This window comes from Pristis pectinata, chromosome 1 (genome assembly GCF_009764475.1).
Source record: "Pristis pectinata isolate sPriPec2 chromosome 1, sPriPec2.1.pri, whole genome shotgun sequence".
NCBI lineage: Eukaryota > Metazoa > Chordata > Chondrichthyes > Rhinopristiformes > Pristidae > Pristis > Pristis pectinata.
Genome location: NC_067405.1, coordinates 146,110,661 through 146,137,992, shown reverse-complemented (window position 1 = coordinate 146,137,992; position 27,332 = coordinate 146,110,661). Strand labels below are relative to the sequence as shown.

The 27,332-nt window shown below is 48.6% G+C and overlaps 1 protein-coding gene across 4 annotated transcripts in view; it reads left to right on the top strand.

Moving 5' to 3' along the window:
* LOC127579284 (probable G-protein coupled receptor 132) overlaps positions 1 to 21,368 on the top strand; it is a 40,921-nt gene extending 19,553 nt beyond the window's left edge. The window contains exons 1-2 of one of the 4 annotated variants that reach the window (XR_007957669.1): positions 7,485 to 7,955; positions 20,421 to 21,368. Coding sequence is in view for 3 of the 4 variants with exons in the window: in XM_052032178.1 (XP_051888138.1) it covers positions 18,807 to 19,820 (1,014 nt within the window). In the remaining variant the exon portion in view is untranslated. Of the gene's footprint in view, positions 1 to 7,484; positions 7,956 to 18,759; positions 20,120 to 20,420 lie in introns of those variants that run through there. The other 3 variants (XM_052032097.1, XM_052032014.1, XM_052032178.1) reach the window with 3 other exon arrangements.
* The last annotated feature ends 5,964 nt before the right edge of the window (positions 21,369 to 27,332 follow it).

Here is a 27,332-nt window from a genome sequence, read left to right as displayed (position 1 = left end):
GGGATATTGAGGCCCTGGTAAAGAAAAAGAAGGAGGTGCATGTCAGGTATGGGAAGTTATGATCAAATGAGGCAGTTGAGGAGTAAAAGAAATGCAAGAGAACACAAGAGAGAAGTCAGGAGGGCTAAAAGAGGACATGAGGTTGCTCTGGCAGACAGGGTGAAAGAGAATCCCAAGGGTTTCTATAGCTATATTAAGAGCAAAAGGGTAGCAAGGGACAAAATTGGTCCTCTTGAAGATCAGCGTCATCTTTGCGTGGAGCTGAGAGAGATGGGGGGAGATCTTAAATGAATTTTTTTGCATCTGTATTTACTCGGGAGACAGACACAGAGACTATCGAACTGAGGCAAAAGAGTAGTGAGGTCATGGACTGTATCCAGATTATGGAAGAGGAGGTGCTTGCCGTCTTGAGGTGAATTAGGGTGGATAAATCTCCAGGGCCTGACGAGGTGTCCCCTTGGACCTTGTGGGAGGCTAGTGCAGAAATTGCAGGGGCCCTAGCAGAGATATTTAGAATGTCTTTAGCCATGCATGAGGTGCCGGAGGACTGGAGGACAGCTAATGTTGTTCCGTTGTTTAAGAAAGGCTGTAAGAATAAACTGGGAAATTATAGGCTGGTGAGCCTGACGTCAGTCATGGGTAAATTATGGGAAGATATTCTGAGGGACAGGATTTATAAGTATTTGGATAGACAGGTTCAACGTGGTTTTGTGTGTGGCAGGTCATGTCTAACCAATCTAATAGAGTTTTTCGAGGAGGTTACCAGGAAGGTTGATCCAGGGAAGGCGGTGGACGTTGCCTACATGGACCTTAGCAAGGCCTTTGACAAAGTCCCATATGGGAGGCTGGTCCAGAAGGTTAAGTCACTTGGTATTCAGGATGAAGTAGTCAACTGGATTCAACGTTGGCTTAGTGGGAGAAGCCAGAGAGTGGTAGTAGATGGTTGTGTCTCTGACTGGAGGCCTGTGACTAGTGGTGTGCCGCAGGGATCGGTGCTGGGTCCGTTGTTGTTTATCATCTATATTAACGACTTAGATGATAATGTGATAAACTGGATCAGCAGATTTGCAGATGACACCAAGATTGGGGGCATAGTGGACAGCGAGGAAGGCTATCAAAGCTTGCAGCCTGATCTTGACCAGCTAGGAAAATGGGCTGGAAAATGGCAGATGGACAGACAAGTGTGAGGTGATGCACTTTGGGAGGACAAACCAGGGTAAGACTAACACAGTGAACGGTAGGGCTCTGAGGTGTGTGGTAGAACAAAGGGACCTGGGAATTCAGATCCATAATTCCTTGAAAGTGGCATCGCAGTGTCATAAAGAGAACTTTTGGCACATTGGCCATCATAAATCAGGGCACTGAATACAGGAGTTGGGATGTTCTATTGAAGTTGTACAAGACGTTGGTGAGGCCAAATTTAGAGTATTGGGTGCAGTTCTGGTCACCTACCTACAGGAAAGAGATCAATAAACTGGAAAGAGTGCAGAGAAAATTGACACGGATGTTGCAGGGACTTGAGGACCTGAGTTATAGGGAAAGGATGACTAGGTTAGGAACTTTATTCCCTGCAGGAGAATGAGGGGAGATCTTACAGAGGTGTACAACATTATGTGGGGTATAGATAGGGTGAATGCATGCAGGCCTTTTCCTCCCAGGTTGGGGGAGACTAGAACTAGAGGTCATAGGTTTAGGGTGAAAGGTGAAATATTTAAGGGGAATCTGAGGGGGAACTTCTTCACTCAGAGGGTGGTGCGAGTGTGGAACGAGCTGCCAGTGGAAGTGGTGGATGTGGGTTCAATTGTAACATTTAAGAGAGGTTTGGATAGGTACATGGATGGGAGGGGTTTGGAGGGATATGGTCCGGGTGCAGGTAGATGGGATGAGGCAGAAGATCAGGTTGGCATAGACCAGATGGGCTGAAGGGCCTGTTTCTGTGCTGTAGTGTTCTATGACGTTTCTAATCTGATCTCACTGCCCGCTCCCTCCCCACAGCCCTGTATCAGTCCCCAAACTAATCCCACTGCCCGCTCCCTCCCCACAGCCCTGTGTCAATCCCCAAACTAGTCCCACTGCTCCTTTCAAGAGTCTTGTAACAGTGGGATAGAAACTGTCCTTGAGCCTGGTGGTACGTGCTTTCAGGCTTTTGTGTCTTCTGCCCAATGGGAGAGGGGAGAAGAGAGAATGTCCGGGGTGGGAGGGGTCTTTGATTATGTTGGCTGCTTTACCGAGGCAGTGAGAAATGTAGACAGAGTCCATGGAGGGGAGGCTGGTTTCTGTGATGTGCTGGGCTGTGTCCACAACTCTTGCAGTTTCTTGTGGTCTTGGGCAGAGCAGTTGCCGTACCAAGCTGTGATGCATCCAGACAGACACAGACACCATTGGCTGTTGTCTAGTATTAGTGTTGGTTTTTGTGGTTGAAGAGCGGTAGTAGTTAGCCATTGGTCCAACCTAGGCAGCTGACTGAAGTTAGCATGGAGTGGGGAACTGATGACATTGTGGTTACTTGCACCATGGTTACCTGGAAGACATGAGAAGGAGTGAGGGTGTGAGGTGGCACCGGTTACCCTGACGCAGATGCCAGCCAATTCCAGTCTGCTCCCTCACCCTTGTCCACTTCAGGTCTTTGTGTGTCTTTGGTCGTGCAATGATGGTGGTGGTACAGTGTGTCTACACCAACTAGTCCAAGAGTGGTCTGGAACAAATCCATTACACTGAACCACGCGGGCAGCTCACTCCGGGTAGCCAGATGTTGTGGGTTCAATGCCCACCATCTAATCCAGCTGCTGGAGCAACCACCATGGCAGGCAGATCAGACATGAAACCAATGTCAAGTGGAATGTCGTAAGAACAGGAAAAAGGAGTAGGAATGGTCCCTTGAGCCTGCTCCTCCAAGATCATGGCCGATATACCTCAGCTCCATTTTCCTGCACACTCTCCATTTCACTTCACCTCTTCATGGCCACAAATCTATAGATGTTTTGGATCAATCCAACCTGAGAACGCAGCCCAGTCTATCACAGAAACCAGCCTCCCTTCCCTGGACTCCGTCTACACTTCTTGCTGCCTCGGTAAAGCAGCCAACATAATCAAAGACCCCACCCACACCGGACATTCTCTCTTCTCCCCCCTCCCATCGGGTAGAAGATACAAAAGCCTGAAAGCACGCACCACCAGGTTCAAGGACAGCTTCTGTCCCAGTGTTATCAGACTCTTGAACGAACCTCTTGTACAATAAAGATGATCTCCCAGTCTACCTCGTCATGACCTTGCACCAATCTGCCAGCATTGCACTTTCTCTGTAACTGTAACACTTTATTCTGCATTCTGTTAACAGTGGGATAGAAGATAAGATATTTATTTAGTAGTCATATGTACATCAAAATGCACAGTGAAATGCATCTCTTTGCCTTACTGAGAATGTGCTGGGGGCAGTCCGTACGTGTCACCCCTCTTTTCCTTTTGTACTACCTCAATGTACTTATGTACAGCATGATCTGTATGGATGGCACGCAGACAAGTTTTTCACTGTGTATGTGACAACAATAAACCAATTTCCAATTACCACAACCCTCCAAGGAAGAGATTCACCACCTTCATCTCCATCCTCAGCAGCCTGTCCCTTACTCTGAGACAGTAACCCCTGGTCCCAGACTCCCCAGTCAGGAGAAACACCTTCCCCGTATCCAGCCTGTCAAACACTGTAAGGATTTTGCAAGTTCCATTGAGATCTCTTCTCATTCTTCTAATCTCCAGAGGATATAGCCCCAGGCTATGCATTCTCTCATGCAGCAACTTGTTGTCCCCAGAACCAGTCTCATGAATCTCTGAACCAGTTTGCGTTGTAACAGGGCATAGTATAAAAATAAGTCTTGCTGCTGTTGATGAAACCACAGCTGGGACTTTACATAATTGATAGTTGGTTTATGATTGTCCCATGTACCGAGGTACAGTGAAAAACTCTTTTTTTGCATGCCGTCCGTACAGGTCATTTCAAAACATAAGTACATTGAGGCAGTCAAAGGAAAAAGCAATAACACAATGCAAATTATAGTGTTACAGTTATACATTGTGTACACTGTCTATCTACACTCTTCACTGCCTTAGTAAAGCAGCCAACATAATCAAAGACCCCTCCTGACCCAGACATTCTTCTCCCCTCTTCCATCGGGCAGAAGATACAAAAGCTTGAAAGCACATACCACCAGGCTCAAGGTAGCGGTTAGCATAACCCTACTACAGTGCCAGCGACCCGGGGTTGATTCAGCCGCTGTCTGTAAGGAGTTTGTACGTTCTCCCCGTGTCTGTGTGGGTTTCCTCCGGGTGCTCCGGTTTCCTCCCATATTCCAAAGACGTACGGGTTAGGAAGTTGTGGGCGTGCTGTGTTGGCACCGGAAGCGCGGCGACACTTGTGGGCTGCCCCCGGAACACTCTACGCAAAAGATGCATTTCACTGTGTGTTTTGATGTACGTGTGACTAATATATAGTAAATGTCTTATCTTATCTTCTATTCCGCTGTTATAAGACTATTGAATGGTTCCCTAGTACGATAAAATGGACTCTTGACCTCACAATCTACCTCGTTATGACCTTGCACCTTACTGTCTGTCTGCACTGCACTTTCTCTGTAACTGTAACACTTTACTCTGTATTCTGTTATTGTTTTCCCTTGTACTACCTCAATGCACTGATGTGATGAAATGATCTGTATGGATGGCATGCAAAACAAAGCTTTTCACTGTACCTCGGTACATGGGACAATAATAAACCAATTTACCAATTTACTGTGTATGTATCTGACTTGCATTAGAGGTAGTCAGACAAGATTCACTCAGTAGATCAAGAAGCAAAAACTGCAGATGCTGGAAATCAGAAATAAAAACAGAAAAGGCTGGAAGCACTCAGCAGGTCAGGCAGCGTCTGTGGAGAGAGAAACAGTTGACGTTTCAGGTTGATGACTAGCTCCAGTGCCCAACTCTCTGTTGGTTCCTGGGATGGAGTGGTTGTTTTAAGAGGTAATGTTGAGCAGGCTGGAGAGGGACCTGGGGTTTAGAAGAATGACCTGATTGAGAAGTGTAACATCCTGAGGGGGCTGGATAGAATGAACATGGAACATCGAACACAGTACAGCCCCTTCGGCCCACAATGTTGTGCTGACATTTTATCCTGCTCTAAGATCTATCTCACCCTTCCCTCCACATAGTCCCCTATTTCTCTGTCATTCATGTGGCTGTCTCAGAGTCTGGATGGATGAATGGATGCAGAGACTTGTACTTCAGCTGAAGGTGAGAAGGAATTTCATCTCTCAGTGAGTTCTCTGCACCAGGAGGCTGTGGGAGGTCGAGACCTTGAGTGTGAGATAGGTAGAGTTTTAGACTGTGGGGAAGTGAAGGGCTATGGGGACCTATTCATAGAGTCATACAGCACGGAAACAGACCCTTTGGCCCAACTCATCCCCTCAATATTGAGAGGAATAAATAGACAGCCAGCACCTCTTTCCCAGGGCGCCAATGCTCAATACAAGAGGGCATGGCTTTAAAGTAATGGGTGGGAAGTTCAAGGGAGATATCAGAGGAAGGTTTTTTTACCCAGAGAGTGGTTAGTACATGGAATGTGCTGCCTGGGACGGTGGTGGAGGCAGGTACATTGGTCAAATTCAAGAGATTACTGGATAGGCATATGGAGGAATTTAAAATAGAGGGATATGTGGGAAGAGGGGGTTAGATAGTCTTAGGACGGCACGGTAGCATAGTGATTAGCACAATGCTTTACAGCGCCAGCGAGCCGGGGTTCAAATCCGGCCACTGTCTGTAAGGAGTTTGTACGTTCTCCCCGTGTCTGCGTGGGTTTCCTCCGGGTGCTCCGGTTTCCTCCCACATTCCAAAGACATACAGGTTAGGAAGTTGTGGGCATGCTATGTTGGCGCCGGAAGCGTGGCGACACTTGCGGGCTGCCCCCCAAAATCACCAGGCAAAAGATGTATTTCACTGTGTGTTTTGATGTACAAGTGACTAATAAAGATCTTATCTTATCTTATAGGTCGGCACAACATTATGGGCCGAAGGGCCTGTATTGTGCTGTACTGTTCTATGTTCTGTGTTCTATGCCACCCAAGTTCCCTTCCTGAGCTGGTCCCATTTGCCTACGTTTGGTCCATATCTTTCTAAACCTTTCCTATCCATGTACCTAAATGTCTTTTAAATGTTGTTATTGTACCTGCCTCAACCACTTCCTCTGGCAGCTCGTTCCACACACCCACCGCCCTCTGTGTGGAAAAAGTTGCTCCTCAGGTTTCCTTTAAATCCTTCCCCTTTCACTTTAACCTCATACCCTCTGGTTTTGGACTCCCCAACCCTGGGGAAAGGACTGTGACCATTCACCTTATCTCTGCCCCTCATGATTTTATAAACCACGATAAGGTCACCCCTCAGCCTCCTTCTCCTCAGGGAAAACAGTCCCACCTACTCAGGGGTAGATTACAGAAGTCAACCCGCATGTCGTTGGGATGTGGGAGGAAACCGGAGCACCCGGGGGAAGCCCACGCGGTCACAGGGAGAACGTGCAAACTCCACACGGACAGCGCCGGAGGTCGGGATTGAACCCAGGATGCTGGAGCAGTGACCATGCCAACTCTCATAGAACATAGAACATACAATGTAGAAGAGTACAGCACAGGAACAGGCCCTTCAGCCCACGATGTCTGTGCCAACCATGATGCCAAATTAAACCAAACCCATCTGCCTACAAATGATCCACATCCCTCCATTCCCGGCCTGTTCAAGGGTCTGTCGAAACACCTCTATCGTATCTGCCTCCACCACCACCGCTGGCAGTACCTTCCAGGCACCCACCACTCTCTGTGTAAAAACACTTGCCCCTTGCACATCTCCTTTAAACTTCCCCCCCCACCTTAAAGCCGTGCCCTCTCATATTTAACCTATTCTCCCCATTCCCATCAACTCTCCCCAAATGCAAGGTCTCAACCCAAAATATCGACAATTCCTCTCCCCCCACAGATGTTGCTCAACCAGCTGAGTTCCTCCAGCAATTTGTTGTTACAACACTTGTGGGTTAGACTTAGCCACCAGATCCTCATGAGGCTGGTGCATTAACGTCAGTCTGTACAAGGCTGTGGCAATGTCTATCAGGTTGTGAGTGGCTGGTTTGTAAGTGTAGAGAAACAAAGGACTGTGGATGCTGGAATCTCGATGAAAACCACGATGATGCTGGAGGGACTCAGCAGGCCAGGCAGTAACTGTGGAGAAGAGTGGTCGAAGTTTCGGGTCAGGACCCTTCTTCGGGACTGAAGCTAGGAAAAGGGGGGAGCCCAATATATAGGAGGGAAAAGCAGAGCCGTGATAGGTGGACAAAACAGGGGAGGCGGGGTGGGCACAGGGTGGTGATAGGTAGATGCAGGTGCGGGGGAGGAGGGGAGAGCAGATCCACTGGGGGATGCGTCACAGGTAAGGAGAGGGAGGGAAAAAAGGGATAGAAAAGAGAGAGAGGCTGGGAAAGGGAGGAAGAGATGAAGCATGGTGGGGAGATATGGGGGTGGGGATTACTTAAAGTGGAGGAATTTGAGGAACAGAACCTCATTTTCTGTCTTGGAACCTTGCAGCCTAACGGCACGAACATTGAATTCTCCCACTTTAAGTAATTCCTTCTGCTCTGCCCTCCTATATATCGGGCTTCCCCCTTTTCCCATCTCCAGTCCTGAAGAAGGGTCCTGACCCGAAATGTTGACCGCCTGCTTTTCTCCACGGATGCTGCCTGGCCTGCTGAGATCCCCCAGCATCACTGTGGTTTGGAAGTGTGGTGTGAGTGTGCATACTGACTCAGAGAAGTAGACAGTGCTGTCATATCCTGTATTCAGTACAGAGCTACTTTCACGCTGAACCCAATCAGTTGCTGAGTGACTTTCTATCAACCTCATTGCAGAGAGCCTTTTGAAAAGGTAAGTGTCCTCTTATTTGATGTAACTTAGTGGAATTCATTCAGGATTGGGAACTGGGTGATTTACTCTGCGTGGTTCTCCATTTGAAAGGGGAGCAGGTCAAACAAGAGGTGAGGGAGTCAGGCTGTGACAGGAGCATGTGGAGTGGATGGTAGGAAGCAGAGAGACCGCGAGGGAAAACGAAAAAGAGAGGGAAAGAGAAAGACAGAGAGAGAAAAGGGTTCAGTTTTTTACACGGAGAGCGGCGGGTGCCTGGAATGTGCTGCCAGGGGTGGTGGTGGAGGCAGATACGATCGAGGGGTTTAAGAGGCTCTTAGATGGGCAGATGAATGTGCGGAGAATGGAGGGACGTGGACATTGTGTAGGCAGAAGGGATTAGTTTACCATTTTAATTATTTCACCACAACATTGTGGGCCAAAAGGCTTGTTCCTGTGCTGTACTGTTCTATGTTCTATCTTCCGCAAACATATTCTATGTTCCATGTTCTTTGACGTTTAGGGGGTCAGGCACAGGGAGGGAAAATGAGAGGGATTAATGAATGTGAGAGAGGAAAGGAGAGAGAGGGAGAGAGAGAGAGAGAGAGACGGGGAGCGTGAGTGTCTGGGCGGGGAGAGGACAGGGGCAGATTTGACTTCATCTCCCAGATGTTGTGAAGGATGAGAGGTGAGGGGGTAAGGAGAGTTCTACAGCCCCCTCCCCTCTCATCTCCAGGACGCTAGTGCGGGAGGCTGCAGGAAGTAAGTGTGAGAGACGTTCTGTTAACCTGTGCAACACTGGGTCATTACCATTCAGTTATAGTGCCAGGAGCTGACAATGTTTTTACAGTTATCAATGTCATTATGAAACTATCAGTCCTAATAATGTCATTATAACTCTGGTCCTAATGATGTAAGCAAAACCACTGGTTCCTAACTAAGTATTTATGAGAAAGATGAGCCTTAACAATGTATTTAAAATAAAAATATTGGGTCTTAATGATATATTTACAGTAATGGTGGTTCCTAAAATCATGGTTACAGAAGCATTGTGTTGTAATAACATGCCTATGGAAAGACGGAGACCTATTGCCGGTGTTATGATACTGATACTAAAGAAGTGGTTATGATAAGAGAGGCTCCTCACAATACTAAAATAATGAATCTTAACAATGTGAAGCTTCTGGGTCCTGGTGTGAAATTGCAATAAAGTATTAGGTTCTAAGGATATAATGACAGTAATATTGATTGTTAAAGGTATCATTGTGAAGAGTGTTGAGTCCTAACAATGTAGCTTTGATAACGACACAGTTATATTACTGGGTCCGATCAATGTCATTGAAAGACCTAATGGGGATTAACGGAACGTCAAAAGTCCTGCAGATGTCTTTGGAAATAAAACCAGTAAAGGGCTGGGAACACTCAGCAGGTCAGGCAGTGTCTGTGGAGAGAGAAACAGTGTCAATGTTTCAGGTCAGTGGTGCTTCATCAGATTGGGCGTCTGTGGGGGCAGGAGTGCCCCTTGTGAACACTGACGTGTTTGGGACCCTCATTGCCGTCCTTGCAAATCGCAACAAAACTATCGTTTTTATCATAGATCAGATGGTTTTCAGAGCCAGTTGTCCTTTAACTCCTGCAATGTAGCAATGAGCAGCAAGGTGTCATGTATAACATATCTGAGTAGGGATGTTAAGTAAGGGTCCCAGGGCAAGTTTCTGGGACTGAGGGTGACCCTAACTTGCCCTTTGAGAGCAGTTTGGGGAAATGTATTTGGAATCAGAGTTATACAGCACAGAAACTGGCCCTCCAGACCAACTCGTCCATGTGGACCTCACTAATCCGGTAATGGGCAGGCACGGTAGTGTAGCGGTTAGCGTAATGCTATTACAGAGCCAGCGACCCGGGTTCAAATCCCGCTGCTGTCTGTAAGGAGTTTGTACGTTCTCCCCGCGTCTGCGTGGGTTTCCTCCGGGTGCTCCGGTTTCACCCCACATTCCAAAGACATACGGGTTAGGAAGTTGTGGGCATGCTATGTTGGTGCCGGAAGCGTGGCGACACTTGCGGGCTGCCCCCCAAATCACTCTACATAAAGATGTATTTCACTGTGTGTTTCGTTGTACATGTGACTAATAAAGGTATCTTATCTTATCTTATCTTGACCCCTTTGAGGGTCAAAGGAGATCAACTTTCCAGCTGATCTATGTCGCTCTGTATCCTTTCATAATCTTCTTCATTAACTACCACTCCACCAATTTATGTGTCATCTTCAAACTTACTAATCGGTCCACCTACATTCTCGTCCAAGTCATTTATATACACGACAATCAACAATGATCCTACCACCGATCCCTACGATACACCACTGGTCATAGGCGTACAGTCAGAAAAACATCCCTTGACAACTACCTCTTGCCTCCTATATGCAGCCCCACATGCCCTCACTTTCTGGACCAGCCTACTGTACGGGACTTCACCGAGGTCCACAGAAACCGTGTCTAACACCCTGTCTTCATCCATTTAGTTACTTCCTCAAGAAACTAAATCAGACTTGTGGAACAGGACTTTCCCTACACAAGACCATGCTGACTCCTCCCCATCAGTCCCTGCCTTTCCATGTGAACATAAATCCCCTCCCTTAGAACTTTTTTCCAATAATTTCTCTTCTATCGATGTTAGGTTCACCAGCCTGTAGGTTCCTTCTTGAGGTTTCTGTGGAGAACCCACACAGGATTTGCTGAGCTCCCAAAGTCCAAGTCAGGCTCATGGAATCAGCTGCAAAAGTTGTTAATTCCAGTTCGTGGGAATTTCATGGAATATACAACTATACACAGCCCAGGTACAGGCCCCTTCGGCCCACAAAGTCTGTACCGAATGCAATGCCAAATTAAACTAAATCCCTTCTGCCTGCACACGATCCATATCCCTCTGTTCCCTGCATATCCCTGCGTCTATCTAAAAGCCGCTTAAACACCACTATCGTATCGTATGATGCAGCTTTACAAAACTCTAGTTAGACCACACTTAGAGTACTGTGTTCAGTTTTGGTCGCCGCATTATAGGAAGGATGTGGAGGCGTTGGAGAGGGTGCAGAGGAGATTTACCAGGATTAGAGCGTATGGAATATGAGGAGTGGCTTAAGGTGCTAGGGCTTTATTCACTGGAAAGGAGGAGGATGAGAAGAGACATGATAGAGGTATATAAAATATTGAGAGGAATAGATAGAGTGGACAGCCAGCGCCTCTTTCCCGGGGCACCAATGCTCAAGACGAGAGGGCATGGCTTTAAGGTTATGGGTGGGAGGTTCAGCGGAGATGTCAGGGGGAGGTTTTTCACCCAGACAGTGGTTGGTGTATGGAATGCACTACCTGGAGTGGTGGTGGAGGCAGATACATTGGACAGGTTCAAGAGTTTGTTGGATAGGCACATGGAGGAATGTGAGATAGAGGGATATGCAGGAGGAAAGGGTTAGATAGTGTGAGGGTGGTTTGATGGACGGCACAACATGGTGGGCCGAAGGGCCTGTTTTGTGCTGTATGGTTCTATGGTTCTATGGTATCTGCCTCCACCACCACCCCTGGCAGCACATTCCAGGCACTTGTGTGTAAAAAAGATTTGCTCTGCAGATCTCCTTTAAACTCCGCCCCCCCCTCACCTTAGACGCATGTTTGGTACAGCTATTAGTATTCGACATTTCTACTCTGGGAAAAAAAGATTCTGACTGTCTACCCGATCTATGCCTCTCATAATTTTATAAACTTCTATCAGTCTCCGACGCTCTGGAGAAATCAACCCAAGTTTGCCCAACCTCTCCTTACAGCTCATACCCTCTAATCCAGGCAGCATCCTGGTGAACCTCTTCTGCACCCTCTCCAAAGCCTCCATGTCCTTCCTGTAATGGGGCGACCAGAACTGCACACAATACTCCGAGTGTGGCCTAACCAAAGTTTTACACAGTTGCATCATGACTTCCCAATGCTTATACTCAGTGCCCCACCCGATGAAGGCAAGCATGCCATACACCTTCTTTACCACACTGTCTACTTGCTTATGCAGTGTTGTGTCCTTTCTAGGCCTGTGCCTTTGAGCCAATGGAAACTCTGCCCGCCTTTGATCGATGACATTACACTTTCCTTTGGGTGGAAAAGTTACAGGTTCAAGCCCCACTCAGATCACTTTGTTTTATTCATTCATTTCCAGATCGCTGGTAAGGCCAGTGATTATTCCTTATCCCTAATGTCCCTTGAGAAGGTGATGGTCTTGAACCGTTACACCCCTTCTGGTGGAGGTGCTCCCAAGACAAGACAAAGACAAGATTTCTTTGTTAGTCACACGTACATCAAAACACACAGTAAAATACATCTTTGTGTAGAGTGTTCTGGGGGGCAGCCCGCAAGTGTCGCCACGCTTCTGGCGCCAACATAGCACGCCCACAACTTCCTAACCCGTACGTCTTTGGAATGTGGGAGGAAACCCACGCAGACACATGGGGAGAACGTACAAACTCCTTATGGACAGTGGCCAGATTTGAACCCGGGTCTCTGGTGCTGTAAAGCATTGTGCTAACCGCTACACTACCGTGCCTGCCCTACAGAAGGAGGTTCACGATTGAGACCCAGTGGCAGTGAAGGACTGGTGACACATTTCAAATGGGACTGGGAGGGGAAGCTCTGGTTTGAACCCCTAGGTGCCTGCTGCTCTTGTCCTTATTGGCAGTAGGGTTCACGGGGTTCAGGAGGTGCTGTCGGAGCAGCCTGCTTGAGCTGATTAAAAAGGCACATGATTTGTTTTTGTTTGAGGCATTGGGTGTAAGAGCAGTGAGGTTGTGCTGAAACTGTTTACAACATGAGTTAGACCACAGCCTGAGGCCTCTGTGGGTGCAGTTCTGGGCACCCACATTACAGAAGCAGTGTGATTGCACTGGAGGGGATGCAAGGACGTTGTCAGAGCTGGAACTCTGGAGCTATGGCAGGGCCCTGGGGAGTGTTGTAGAACAGAGAGACCTTGGGGTACAGGTACACAGTTCCCTGAAAATGGTGATACAGGTAGACAGGGTGGTGAAGAAGGCGCTTGGCATGCTGGCCTTGATCAGTCGGGGCACTGAGTACAAGAGTTTGGATGTCACGTTACAACTGTACCAGATATTGGTGAGATCACAATTGTGCACAGTGTGCAGCTCTGGTCGCCTTGCTGTAGGACGGATGTCATTAAGCCAGAGAGGATGCAGAAAAGGTTCACGAGGATGTTACCGGGACTGGAGGCCTTGAGTTATAAGGAGAGACTGGATAAGCTGTTTTCCCTGGAGTGAAGGAGGCTGAGGGGTGACCTTATTGAGGTTTATAAAATCATGAGGGGTGTAGATAAGGTCACAGTCTTTTCCCCAGGGTAGGGGAGTCTACAACTAGAGGGCACAGGTTTAAGGTGAGAGGGGAAAGATTTAAAGGGGACCTGAGGGGCAACTTTTTCACACAGAGGGTGGTGGGCACCTGGAACGGGCCACCAGAGGAAGTGGTCGAGTCAGGTATAATTGCAATGATTAAAAGGGATTTGGACAGGTTCATGGACTGGAAAGGTTTAGAGGGACACAGGCTAAACGCGGGCTAATGGAACTAGATCAGGTAGGTGACTTGGTCGGCATGGACGAGTTGGGCTGAAGGGCCTGCTTCCATGCTGTATAACTTGATGACTCTATGAGGAAGTCAATGACTCTATGGGGGATTTTTCTCTCAGAGGAGAGGAAGCTGACAGGAGATTCAATTGTGTTGTGTAATTTTATGAGGGTGCTTTGAGAGAGTGCATAGGAACGACATTAGAATGAAGTGCATAGGAGTGCATTAGAATGCAGACGTGGAGATGTATCTTCCTGAGGGGAGACCTGATAGAAGTTTATAAAATTATGAGAGAGGTAGGTAGGGTAGACAGGGTCTTTTCCCCAGGGTAGAAAATGCCAAATACTAGAGGACATACATTTAAAGTGAGAGGGGAAAGTTTAAAGGAGATGTGCGGGGCAAGTTTTTTTACACAGAGAGCGGTGGGTGCCTGGAATGGGCTGCCAGGGGAGGTGGTGGAGACAGATACGACAGTGGTGTTTAAGAGACTTTTAGACAGACACAGAATACGCAGGGAATGGAAGGATATGGACCATGTGCAGGCAGAAGGGATTTAGTTTAATTTGGGATTGTGTTCGGCACAGACGTGGTGGGCCGAAGGGCCTGTTCCTATGCTGTACTGTTCAATGTAGGATTCTGACTCCATTGCAATACAGATGATCTATCTGAGAAGGTGGAATGGTGAAGTTTATTGGTTCACAGAGTGGTGACGGCTAAAAAGGCTCCAATGTGCAGGATCGAAAGAGGCTGCAGAGGGTTGTAGACTCAGCCAGCTCCATCACGGGCACAGCCCTCCCCACCATCGAAGACACCTTCAAGAGGTGGTGCCTCAAGGAGGTGGCATCCATCATTAAGGACCCTCACCATCTGGGACATGCCCTCTTCTCGTTACTACCATCGGGGAGGAGGTACAGGAGCCTGAAGACCCACACTCAACGATTCAGGAACAGCTTCTTCGCCTCCGCCGTCAGATTTCTGAATGGTCCATGAACCCATGAACACCACCTCGTTATTCCTCTTTTGCACTATTTATTTTTGTAACTTATAGTAATTTTTATGCCTTTGCACTTTACTGCTGCCGCAAAACGACACATTTCACATCATATGTCAGTGATAATAAACCTGATTCTGATTACTTAAATGCATTTAATAAAGTCAAACAAGAGGGTATAAGTGCCTAAACTGGCAGCGGAAGTGGGGACAATCCCACTGAGGCTGTGAGAATTGGCAGTTTTCAACAAGAAAGATGAATCATCTCACTCCAGCTGCATGTGACACGCTCCACAAAGCTAACACCCTTACCACAGATACTAATCCCAATCCTAGTTTCAAAGCGACTGAACGACACCACACAGTTGCTCAGTCAGTCAGTCTGGGCTGACGTTCTTTATTAAGCCGACTGCTTGGATCGATGCCCTGCACTGCAGCTCATCTGCTTGCCTCCCCCACTACACCTGCAGTGGGTTTGTGCAGTTGCTGGAGTCTGGAACAACAACCAGAATGCTCGAAGAACCATAGAACCATACAGCACAAAACCCCTTCGGCCCACCAAGTTGTGCCCAGGGGGTCAGGCAGCGTCTGTGGAGGCGAGAGGTGCAAGTCAACCAGAGCCTGAAACGTTGACCTACCACAAGATATCAGAGCAGAATTAGGCCATTCGGCCCATCGATTCTACTCCACCATTCAACCATGGCTGATTTCTTTCTCAACCCCATTCTCCCCGTAACTCTTAACCCCCTCACCAATCAAGAACATATCAATCTCTGCCTGAAATGCATCAATGACTTGGCCTCCACAGCCCTCTGTGGCATCGAATTCCACAGATTCACCACCCTCTGGCTGAGGAAATTCCTCCTCATCTCAGTTCTAAAGGGATGTCCCTTTATTCTGAGGCCGTGCCCTCAGACCCTGGACTCTCCCACTGATGGAAACATCCTCTCCACGTCCACCCTATCCAGGCCTTTCAGTATCTGGTAGGTTTCAATGAGATCCTCCCTCATCCTTCTGAACTCCAGTGAGTACAGGCCCAGAGCCATCAAACGCTCCTCACAGGTTAACCCTTTCATTCTTGGGATCATTCTTGTGAACCTCCTCTGGACCCTCTCCAATTCCAGCACATCCTTCCTTAGATATGGAGCACAAAATTCCTCACAATATTCCAAATGTGGTCTGACCAACACCTTATAAAGCCTCAGCAGTACATCCTTGCTTTTATATTCTAGTCCCAGAACATAGAACATAGAACATTACAGCACAGTACAGGCCCTTCAGCCCACGATGTCATGCCGACATTTTATCCTGCTCTAAGATCTATCTAACCCTTCCCTCCCACATAGCCCCCCATTTCTCTATCATTCATGTGCCTATCTAAGAATCTCTTAAATGTCCCTAATGTATCTGCCCCCACAACCTCTGCCGGCAGTGTGTTCCACGCACGCACCACTCTCTGTGTAAAAAAACTTACCCCTGACATCCCCCTTATACCTTCCTCCAATCACCTTAAAATTATGCCCCCTCGTATTAGCCATTGTCGCCCTGGGAAAAAGTCTCTGACTGTCCACTCGATCTGTGCCTCTTATCATCTTGTGCACCTCTATCAAGTCCCCTCTCATCCTCCTTCTCTCCAAAAAAAAAGCCCTAGCTCACTCAACCTATCCTCATAAGACATGCTCTCCAATCCAGGCAGCATCCTGGTAAATCTCCTCTGCACCCTCTCTAAATCTTCTCCATCCTTCCTATAATGAGGCGACCAGAACTGAACACAATACTCCAAGTGTGGTCCTCATGAAATGAATGTTGACATTGCATTTGCCTTCCTTACTACCAACTCAGAGAGGTCCTTACACCTTCTGCCTCCACAGATGCTGCCTGACCTGCTGGGGTCTTCCAACATTCTGTTTCTTATGAATACAACACTCCCCTCTAAATTGTCATACACAGGTTTTCCACTGCCGTACCTCTGACCTCGAGAGCTGTTTAACCATCAGAAGGCTCAGACTCGGCAGCTGATGGTCACATTACCTGCTACCCCCACCTCAGATGATGCCTGACCTGCTGAGTGTTCCCAGCGTTTTCTGTTTTTATTTGAGATTTCCAGCGTCTGCAGTTTTTGATAAGATTTCTTTATTAGTCACACGTACATCGAAGCACACAGTGAAATGTATCCTTTGCGTAGAGGGTTCTGGGGGCAGCCCACAAGTGTCGCCACGCTTCCGGCACCATCATAGCATGCCCACAACTTCCTAACCCGTACGCCTCTGGGATGTGGGAGGAAACCGGAGCACCCGGAGGAAACCCACGCAGACACGGGGAGAACGTACAAACTCCTTACAGACAGCGGCCGGAATTGAACCCGGGTCGCTGGCGCTGGAATAGCGTTACGCTAACCGCTACACCACTGTGCCTGTCCATATTCCCTATTTTGATTTGATTGCAGGATGTTCTGGGCTACGATGAGCCCCCGTGTAGAGGTGTGCCGGGAGGGGGTGTACGTGCGTTAGTGCCTCTACCCTACCCTTTACCCCATCATGCCCCAGCCCAAAAAACAATTGAATTGCTTGACAGTGGTTGGGTCACTTGCCTCAGTCGACCCTGGCAGAGGGTGAGCTGGTCTGCTCTATTACTAGGTGTATAAAACTCGACATAAGGTATCAAATAACGAAATGTTGGGGGTGAAAATGTACAGAATATAACAATCAGAATCCGAATCAGATTTACTTTCAATGACTTATATGAGGTGAAATTTGTTGATTTGCAGCAGCAGTACAGTGTAAAGGCATAAAATTACAAAAATAAATAAATAGTGCAAAAGAGGAATAACGAGGTGGTGTTCATGGGTTCACGGACAGTTCAGAAATCTGATGGCGGAGGGGAAGAAGCTGTTCCTGAATCATTGAGTGTGGGTCTTCAGGCTCCTGTACCTCCTCCCCGGTGGTAGTAACGAGAAGAGGGCATGTCCCGGCTGTGAGGGTCCTTAGTGATGGATGTTGCCTTCTTGAGGCGCCATCTCTTGAAGATGTCCTCGATGGTGGGGAGGGTTGCGCCCGTGATGGAGCTGGCTGAGTCTACAACCCTCTGCAGCCTCTTGTGATCCTGTGCATTGGAGCCTCCGTACCAGGTGGTGATGCAACCAGTCAGAATGCTCTCTAAAATGCATTAGAACACAATAAAGAATGCACAGGAAGCTGAGAAAGGAAATGAATTATGAAAATTTCATTATGCAACAGGACAGGAGAAAGCTGTAATTGTTGAACCTTATCTCCCAGTCACTCTCGATCAGAGAAACGCCATTTGCTGCGAACCCAACTAACGTATTTCTCTCTTTCTAATGAAAGGTCCCACATCTGAAACGCTGGCTGTTTTTCCACAGATAATGCCTGACCTGCTGAATCTTTCCAGCAGTTTCCATTTTCTGTTTCTATATCATGTGGCTTCAGTTTCTGTTCCTCCAGTCACAGTCACAGAGTCACACAGCACGGAAACAGGCCCTTCGGCCCAACTCATCTCTGCCGACCGAGTTATCTACCTGAGCTAGTCTCATTTTTTTGCATCTGGCCCATGTCCTTACAAACCTTTCCTCTCCACGTATCTGTCCAAGTGTCTCTTAAACGTTGTAATTGTACCCGCCTCTACCACTTCCTCTGGCAGCTCGTTCCACACAACCACCACCCTCTGTGTGAAGAAGTTGCCCCTCAGGTCCCCTTTAAATTTTTCCCTCTCACCTTAAACCTGTGCTCTCTGGTTTTAATCTCCCCTTCCCTGGGGAAAAGACTGTGACCGTCCACCTTATCTATGCCCCTCATGATTTTGTAAACAACCATAAGGTCACCCCTTAGATAATTGTACCCTAACACAGCTCCCAAAACCGTACCATTAACAACAGATTATACAGACCCACAAGCTTAATGTGTCGATAATTATTACCAAGAAGCCATTTTGACTCATCTTATCCTATCCCTTTGTTTGACAATCCCTCCCCACCTTCTCATGGGGAATCTGGTGGTGGTGGTGGGGGAATCTGATGGGTGCTGGTGGTGGTGGGGGAATCTGGTGGGTGGTGGTGGGGGAATCTGGTGGGCGGTGGTGTGGGGAATCTGCTGGGTGCTGGTGGTGGGGGAATCTGGTGGGTGGTGGTGGTGGGGAATCTGGTGGGTGGTGGTGCGGGGTCAGCGTTTGGAAGGACCGTGCCCTTTGCCCTCACCCCCGACTTCCTCTCCTCCCAGCAGGCGGGGCAGCTAGAGAGCATCGGCTGCCGGGAGAGCCCGTTGCCATGAACAATTCCAGCGGGTCTGGGGAAGCGTCCTGCAACATCACCTACAAAGAGGTGGCAGTCCCACTCGCCACCGTCTACAGCTTGGTCCTCATCTTCGGCCTCCCAGCCAACCTGCTGACCCTGTGCCTGAGCACACTGAAGATCAGGCGCAAAAACGTGCTGTCGGTCTACCTCTTCACGCTCTCGCTGTCGGACCTGATCTACCTGGGCACCATCCCCCAGTGGATCTCCTACGTGAGGAATTCCAACCAGTGGAGCCAGAGCTTTGTCTCCTGCCAGCTCACTGGCTACATCTTCTTCAACAACCTGTACATCAGCATCCTCCTGCTCTGCTGCATCTCCGTGGACCGCTGCTTGGTGGTCCTCTACCCCATTGAGGCGCAGTGGCGCCGGCAGAGGCGGACGGCTGTGGCGGTGTGTGCCACCATCTGGATGCTGGTCATGGTGACCCACACCCCTGTCTTCGTCCTGTCGGGTGTGCGGGCCACCCAGTCCAAGAATAACTCCTGCTTCGAGACGATCCCCATGCCGCCCCTGGTGGCCATGTTCAACTACGCCCGCTTCTTTGTGGGCTTCTGCATCCCCCTCCTCATCCTGGCCTCCACCAACTTCCTCATCTTCCGCAGGATCCAGTCTAGCCCCTGTCTCAACCAGGCCCAGAAGGCCAAGGTGAAATACCTCGCCTTGGCCGTGATCCTGATCTTCCTCGGCTGCTTTGCCCCCTACCATATTATCCTCCTCAGTCGGGCTGTGGCCTATTCCCTCCTAGAGAACAGCTGCTGGTTCGAGCAGAAGATCTACACGGTCTCCACAGTGTTCCTCTGCCTTTCCACCATCAACAGTGCCATCAACCCCTTCCTCTACATGTTCTCCTCCGAGAGCGTGAGGCAGGAGTTGATCCGAGACCTTCGTATCCTCTTCTGCCTTCCCATCCCGCAGGATACCGGGACAGAGAGCTGCATCCTCAGGAACGGCCCCAGCCGACGGATGTCCAGCTCTCAGAGGGAGTAGGTGGCCAGCATAAACTGACCAGCTCATGGCTTCAGACACGCATCAGGTGGTCCCACCTGCGCTTTCAGGTGGGGAACGGCTTGCCAACTTTGCACTCGGGAGCAGGCAGACAGGAGGTTTGACCGGGTGCCAGGGAAGATTTTCGAAGAGGTTTCAATCTCCGTGTGTGCCATGACCACCTGCAGAAGGACAGGGAGAGACCGGATCATCGCCAGAGAGTTGCCTGAGGAAGGAAGGGCAGCAACCCCGGAACAATCTTAAAGAGAGGGTGTTTCGCCCTGGAAATGGGGCGGCTGAAGAGGGAGGTGAGGGAGGTGAGGGAGGTGAGGGAGGGTGGGATGGGAGTATGTTATCAGGAGAGATTAGTACCATGTCTAACCATGCTGTCCTTACCCTGGGAGTGTGTGATGGGACGGTGTGGAGGGAGCTTCACCCTGTGTCTGACCCCGGGAGTGTGTGATAGGACGGTGTGGAGGGAGCTTCACCCTGTGTCTGACCCCAGGAGTGTGTGATGGGACAGTGTAGAGGGAGCTTCACCCCGTGTCTATCCCATGCTTTCTCTGCCGGGAAGTGCTTAACCCTCTGTATTTTCTTTACCAGCATGGACAACCATCAGCTGATGTATGAAAGCAAATATTGCTAGAATCTTTTTGATCAGTTCAACTGACATACAGTGATTTGAGGTGAATATCAGACGTGTATTTGTGAATATTGTGGCCATGTTTTACTATAGCAAGAACCAAAGATAATGATTATTCTCGAACCTCAAATTTGCAATGAAGGAGCTTCACTGCAGGAGCAGGGTGAAGACTGGGACTCTGATTAGATGATCTATCAGGCTATGTGATTGGATTATCATCCTGTACTATGATTGCATCATCTCTCAGGGACTGTGATTGGATCATCTTTCATGGACTGTGATTGGATTATTCCTCAGCAACTCTGATGGGACCAACTCTGATTGCCCTGTGTTTGTATGATCCCTCAGGGAATGTGATTGGACAATCTCTCAGGGACTGTAAATGGATGAGCTCTCAAATAATTGACTGGATGATCTCTCAGGGACTGTGATTGGACGATCTCTCAAGAAATCTGAACGGATGATCTCCCAAGGAATACGATTGGATAATCTCTCAAGGAATATGATCGGACAATCTCTCAGCGAATGTGATTGGTTGATCTCTCAAGGAATGTGATCAGACAACATCTCAAGCAATGTGATTGGACAATCAGGGACTTTGATTGGATAATTGCTCAGGGACTGTGCTTGGACTGTGGTGGGATGATCTCTCAGAGACTGTAAGTGGGAAATGTACAGACCCAAGCTGAGGCTGTGAAGTAGTTTGCTTGGTTTCGGACTGCCTCACGTTGGGCAAGCAGGGCTGGCGGGACAGAATGGCCTCGGACTGCACTGCGGACTCCGTCCCCTTCATGGGAAGCTGCATTGGTTTAGTATTGTCATTGCTACGGTGGGAGTGCTGATGTCATCTGCTGGGGCTGCACCTTCCACCAATCAGGAGCTACGGACCTATTAAAGATATAAATGAGCTGGATGTGTCTGAACTTCAAACTTGAACTCCAAACAGTGTGACCCCGTCACCGTGTGACTGACCCCTTGGTAGTGTGACCCCGTCACCATGTGACTGACCCCTTGGTAGTGTGACCCCGTCACCATGTGACTGACCCCTTGGTAGTGTAGCCCCGTCATCGTGTGACTGACCGCTGGATAGTGTGACCCTGTCTCCGCGTGACTGACCCCTCCCTTACCTCTCAACCACCTCAGCAGTGACCTGGGACACTTGTTAAGCCGTCCACTCTCCCTCCTGTGTGTCAAGGGCACAAGCAAGAACTTGTGGTCCTCCAAGGGCACATGTTTTTTGTCAGCATCTAGTTTTGGAGTTATACAATATGGAAACAAGCACTTCCGTTCAACTCATCCTGATGCCCACCTAAACTGGTCCCATATGGTCTTGGAATTGGTTTATTATTGTCACATGTACCGAGGTACAGTGAAAAACTTGTCCTGCATACCGTTCGTACAGATCAATTCGTTACACAGTGCATTGAGGTAGTACAAGGGAAAACAATAACAGAATGCAGAATAAAGTGTTACAGTTACAGAGAAAGTGCAGTGCAGGCAGACAATAAGGTGCAAGGTCATAACGAGGTAGATTGTGAGGTCAAGAGTCCACCTTATCATACTAGGGGACCGTTCAATAGTCTTATAACAGCGGGATAGAAGCTATCCTTGAGCCTGGTGGTACGTGCTTTCAGGCTTTTGTATCTTCTGCCCGATGGGAGGCGGGAGAAGAGAGAATGGCCAGGGTGGGTGGGGTCTTTGATTATGCTGGTTGCTTTACCAAGGCAGTGAGAAGTGTAGACAGAGTCCATGGAGGGGAGGCTGGTTTCCGTGATGCGCTGGGCTGTGTCCACAACTCTCTGCAGTTTCTTGCGGTCCCGGGCAGAGCAGTTGCCATACCAAGCCGTGATGCATCCAGATAGGAAGCTTTCTATGGTGCATCGATAAAATTGGTGAGGGTCAATAGGGAAGTGCCAAATTTCTTTAGCCTCCTGAGGAAGTAGAGGTGCTCGTGAGCTTTCTTGGCCATGGCATCTACGTGGTTGGACCAGGACAGGCTATTGGTGATGTTCACTCCTAGAAATGTCACCAATAGCCTGTTCTGGTCCACCCATTTGCCTGCGTTTGGCCCATATCCCTTTCAACCTTTCCTATCCATGCCCTTGTCCAAGTACATTTTAAACATTGTTATTGTACCTGCCTCAACCACTTCCTCTGGCAGCTTGTTCCATGTACTCACCGCCCTCTGTGTGCCCCTCAGGTCCCTTTTAAATCTTTCCCCTCTCACCTTCAACCCTTTAGTTTTTGGTTCCCTTTCCCTGGGAAAAAGACTGTGCACATTCAATCTATCTGTACCCCTCATGATTTTATATACCTCTGTAAGGTCACCCCTCAGTCCCCGACACTCCAAGGAATAAAGTCCTAGCCTGTCCAAGCTCTCCCTATAACTCAGGCCCTCGAGTCCTGGCAATGTTCTGTCTCAATCTGTTTCTGTTTCGTCTTTGGCCTTCAACCCCCCTCCTTTGTAAACTGTTAACCCCCTCACTCTCCCCCCAGTCTTGAGCAAGGGGTCTCTGACTCAAATGTTAACTGGCTTTGCTTTCCCCAAGTGCTGCCTGACCAGCTGAGTTCTTCCAACTTCTCTGTTGCTCTTTCACAAGTGGACTCACCCTGCAGTGATCACTATGGGACTCCTGGTCAGTGCTGGGGAGAGGGAGCCTGACTCAGCTGTGGGAGGGGGAAATTCAGCTGGGCTCCTTCCAGCAGAGAAGTGAAAGATGTGGTAGGGGTTTCCAGAGTTTGTTCCATGAATGTGTCAACTTTTCGTGTGCGTGCCTGATCAAACCACAGACTTAGTTTCATGACAGGTGAACATTTACATGTCATGTGGCTGGAAATAGACTGTGGAGTCCTGCCACATGAGAGATGTAGAAGGAACATCAGGGGCGGCTTCTTCACGCGAAGGGTGGTGCGTATTTGGAATGAGCTGCCAGAAATAGTGGCTGAGGCGGGCACATTAACAATGTTTAAAAGCCATCGCGATAAGTCCATGGATAGGAGAGGTTTAGAGGGCTATGGGCCAAATGCAGGCAGATGGGACTAGCTCGCTGGGCAACACAGTCGGCATGGACCAGATGGGCTATGCTGTACGACTCTGTGACAATTAGGCTGGAATGTTCTCTGCCTGTATCACGGAGCAGCAAACGTTGTCCAGGGTGAGTTGTGGCTTGGACTCTAATCTGCCCCATTTCACCCCCCCCCCCCCCACCCCCATCAGTCTCTGGCACACCCTACTCCCTGTTATAGAAAGTCACAGAGTCATACAGCACCCAAACAGGCCCTTCGGCCCAACTGGTCCATGCCGACCAAGATTCCCACTTTAGCTAGTGCCTTTGGCAAAGCTCGTCCTAGATGCCCAGCTAAGGCTCATATCCCTCTAAACCTTTCCCATCCATGTACCTGTCTAATTGTTTTTAAATGTCATTATTGTACCTGCCTCAATCACTTCCCCTGGCAGCTCGTTCCATATACTGACCACCCTCTGGGTGAAGAAGTTGCCCCTCAGGTTCCTATTAAGTCTCTCCCCTCTCATCTTAAACCTATGCCCTCTGGTTCTTGATTCCCCAACCCTGGGAAAAAAAACTGTGCGCATTCACCCTATCTATGACCCTCATGATTTTATACACCTCTATAAGATCACCCCTCATTCTCCTACACTCCAATGAAAAAAGTCCCAACCTGCTCAACCTCTCTCCATAACTCAGTCCCTCGAGTTCCGGCAACATCCTCGTAAATCTCCTCTGCGCTCTTTCCAGTTTAATGGCATTTTTCCTACAGCAGGGTGGCTGAATCAAAAGAAGTGGATGAGGCAGGAACATTGACAACATTAAAAGGCACTTGGACAGGTACATGGATAGGCAAGGTTTAGAGGGATATGGGCCCAAACGCAGGCAAGTGGGACTTGCTCAGATGGGAATCTTGGTCGGCATGGACCAGTTGGGCTGAAGGGCCTGTTTCTGTGCTGTATAAATCTATGACTCTACATCCATATGAGAGACAGGAGTAGGTAAGTTGGGTGCCTGAGCCTACTCCACCGCTCGGTAAGTTCAAATCTGATATGAACTTCAGCTCAACTCTCACAGCTATCTGCACTAACTTCTCACCATCTTTTTTATCAAGAATCAACATTTTCAAAGAGAATATTTTTATTTTGTTTCCACTGCCTTTTGAAGAAGAGTTTCCTCAGACCCAAAACCTACCGAGTTAAAAAAAACCTTATTTCTGAACGGTCCATGAACCCATGAACACTACCTCATTATTCTTTTTTTTTGCACTATTTATTTATTTTTGTAATTTATAGATTTTTATGTCTTTTTGCACAAAACAACAAATTTCATATCATAGGATGCTGCCTGGTGTAGAGAGTATGCATTATCAGGAGAGACTAAGGGAGCTAGGGTTTTACTCTTTGGAGAGGAGGAAGATGAGAGGAGACATGATAGAGGTGTACAAAATATTAAGAGGAATAGATAGAGTGGGCAGCCAGCGCCTCTTTCCCAGGGCACCAATGCTCAATACAAGAGGGCATGGCTTTAAAGTAATGGGTGGGAAGTTCAAGGGAGATATCAGAGGGAGGTTTTTTTTCCCAGAGCGTGGTTGGGGCATGGAATGCGCTGCCTGGGGCGGTGGAGGAGGCAGGTACATTGGTCAAATTCAAGAGATTGTTAGATAAGCATATGGAGGAATTTAAAATAGAGGGATATGTGGGAGGAAGGAGTTAGATAGTCTCAGGCGAGGTTTAAAGGTCGGCACAACATGGTGGGCCGAAGGGCCTGTATTGTGCTGTAGTGTTCTATGTTTTGTTCTATGTACAGTACATGTCAGTGATAATAAAACTGAATGTGATTCTGAAATAAATTCACCCCCACCTTCTCAAGGGTAACTCGGAACAGGTCATTAAATGCTGGATGTGAAGCCCACGTTCTTTGAGTGGATATAAATAAAGCTCCAAGTTTGCAGATGACACACAGCTGGTGGGGACCGTAAGATAAAGGAGCAGACTTAGGCCATTCGGCCCATCGAGTCTGTTCCTGCATTCAGTCGCAGTTATTTCTTTTCTCTACCCCATTCTCCTGCCTTCTCCCCGTAAACCTTAACCCCCTGACCAATCAAGAACCTGTCAGTCTCTGCCTTAAATACACCCAATGACTTGGCCTCCACAGCCCTCTTGTGGCAATGAATTTCACAGATTCACTTCCCTCTGGCTGAAGAAATTCCTCCTCACCTCAGTTCTAAAGGGAGGTCCCTTTATTCTGAGGCTGTGCCCTCGGATCCTGGACTCTCCCACTGATGGAAACATCCTCTCCGTGTCCAGTCTATCCAGGCCTTTCAGTATCCGGTGGGTTTCAGTGAGATCCCCCCCATCCTTCTGAACTCCATCGAGAACAGGCCCAGAGATATCAAACGCTCCTTGTATGAAGGAGTCCTGATGAAGGGTCTCGGTCCGAAATGTCGACTGTTCATTTCTCTCCATAGATGCTGCCTGACCTGCTGATTTCCTCCAGCGCTTTTTGTGTATTACTCCTCATACGTTAACCCTTTCATTCCCAGGATCATTCTTGCAAACCTCCTCTGGACCCTCTCCAGGGCCAGCACATCCTTCCTTAGATACGGGGCCCAAAACCGCTCTCAATACGGGACAAAGTGGGGAGGACGGGTTCTGGGGAGGATGCAGGAACGGGGAATGGAAGTGGTGCAGAGTCAGCCACGATCGTGTGGAACGCTGGAGCTGGGCAGAGGGGCCGAATGGTCTCACTCTGCTGCCTCCCGCATTTCATTCATTTCATATTTTCTGGATAAATCGCTCCCAAACTGCACATCTTCATAGCACCTCTCCCGTCCCAAGGCCCCGCACAGCTGACGAAAGACTTCCGAAATGTGGCCCCACTGCTCTAATTTGAGAAACGCAGCAGCTGATGTGAGCACAGCAAGATCCCACAGGCAGCACCGTGACAGAGGTCACTTTGAACACAGAACAGTACAGCACAGGAACAGGCCCTTCGGCCCACCATGTTTGTGCCAACCGTGATGCCGAATTAAACTAAATCTCTTCTGCCTGCACATCAGAATCAGAATCAGATTTATTATCACTGACTTAGGTGACATGAAATTTATTGTTTTGCAGCAGCAGTGCAGTGCAAAAGCATAAAATTACAAAAATAAATAAATAGTGCAAAAGAGGAATAACGAGGTGGTGTTCATGGGTTCATGGACCGTTCAGAAATCTGATGGCGGAGGGGAAGAAGCTGTTCCTGAATCGTTGAGTGTGGGTCTTCAGGCTCCTGTATCTCCTCCCCGATGGTAGTAACGAGAAGAGGGCGCGTCCCGGATGGTGAGTGTCCTTAGTGATGGATGCCGCCTTCTTGAGACACTGCCTCTTGAAGATGTCCTTGATGGTGGGGAGGGTTGTGCCCGTGATGGAGCTGCCTGAGTTTACAACCCTCTGCAGCCTCTTGCGATCCTGTGCATTGGCGCTTCCATACCAGGTGGTGATGCAACCAGTCAGAATGCTCTCCACCGTACATCTATAGAAGTTTGCAAACTCTTCATGAAGTAAAGCTGCTGGCGTGCCTTCTTCATGATTGCATCAATGTGTTTGGCCCCGGATAGATCCTCTGAGATGTTGATGCCCAGGAACTTGAAGCTGCTCACCCTTTCCACCGCTGAGCCCTCAGTGAGGACTGGTGTGTGTTCTCCCGACTTCCCCTTCCTGAAGTCTATAATCAGTTCCTTGATCTTGCTGACGTTGAGTGCGAGGTTGTTGTTGCGACACCTCTCAACCAGCCGATCTATCTCACTCCTGTGGGCTTCCTTGTTGTCATCTGAGATTTTACCAACAAAAACGGTATCATCAGCAAATTTATAGATGGTGT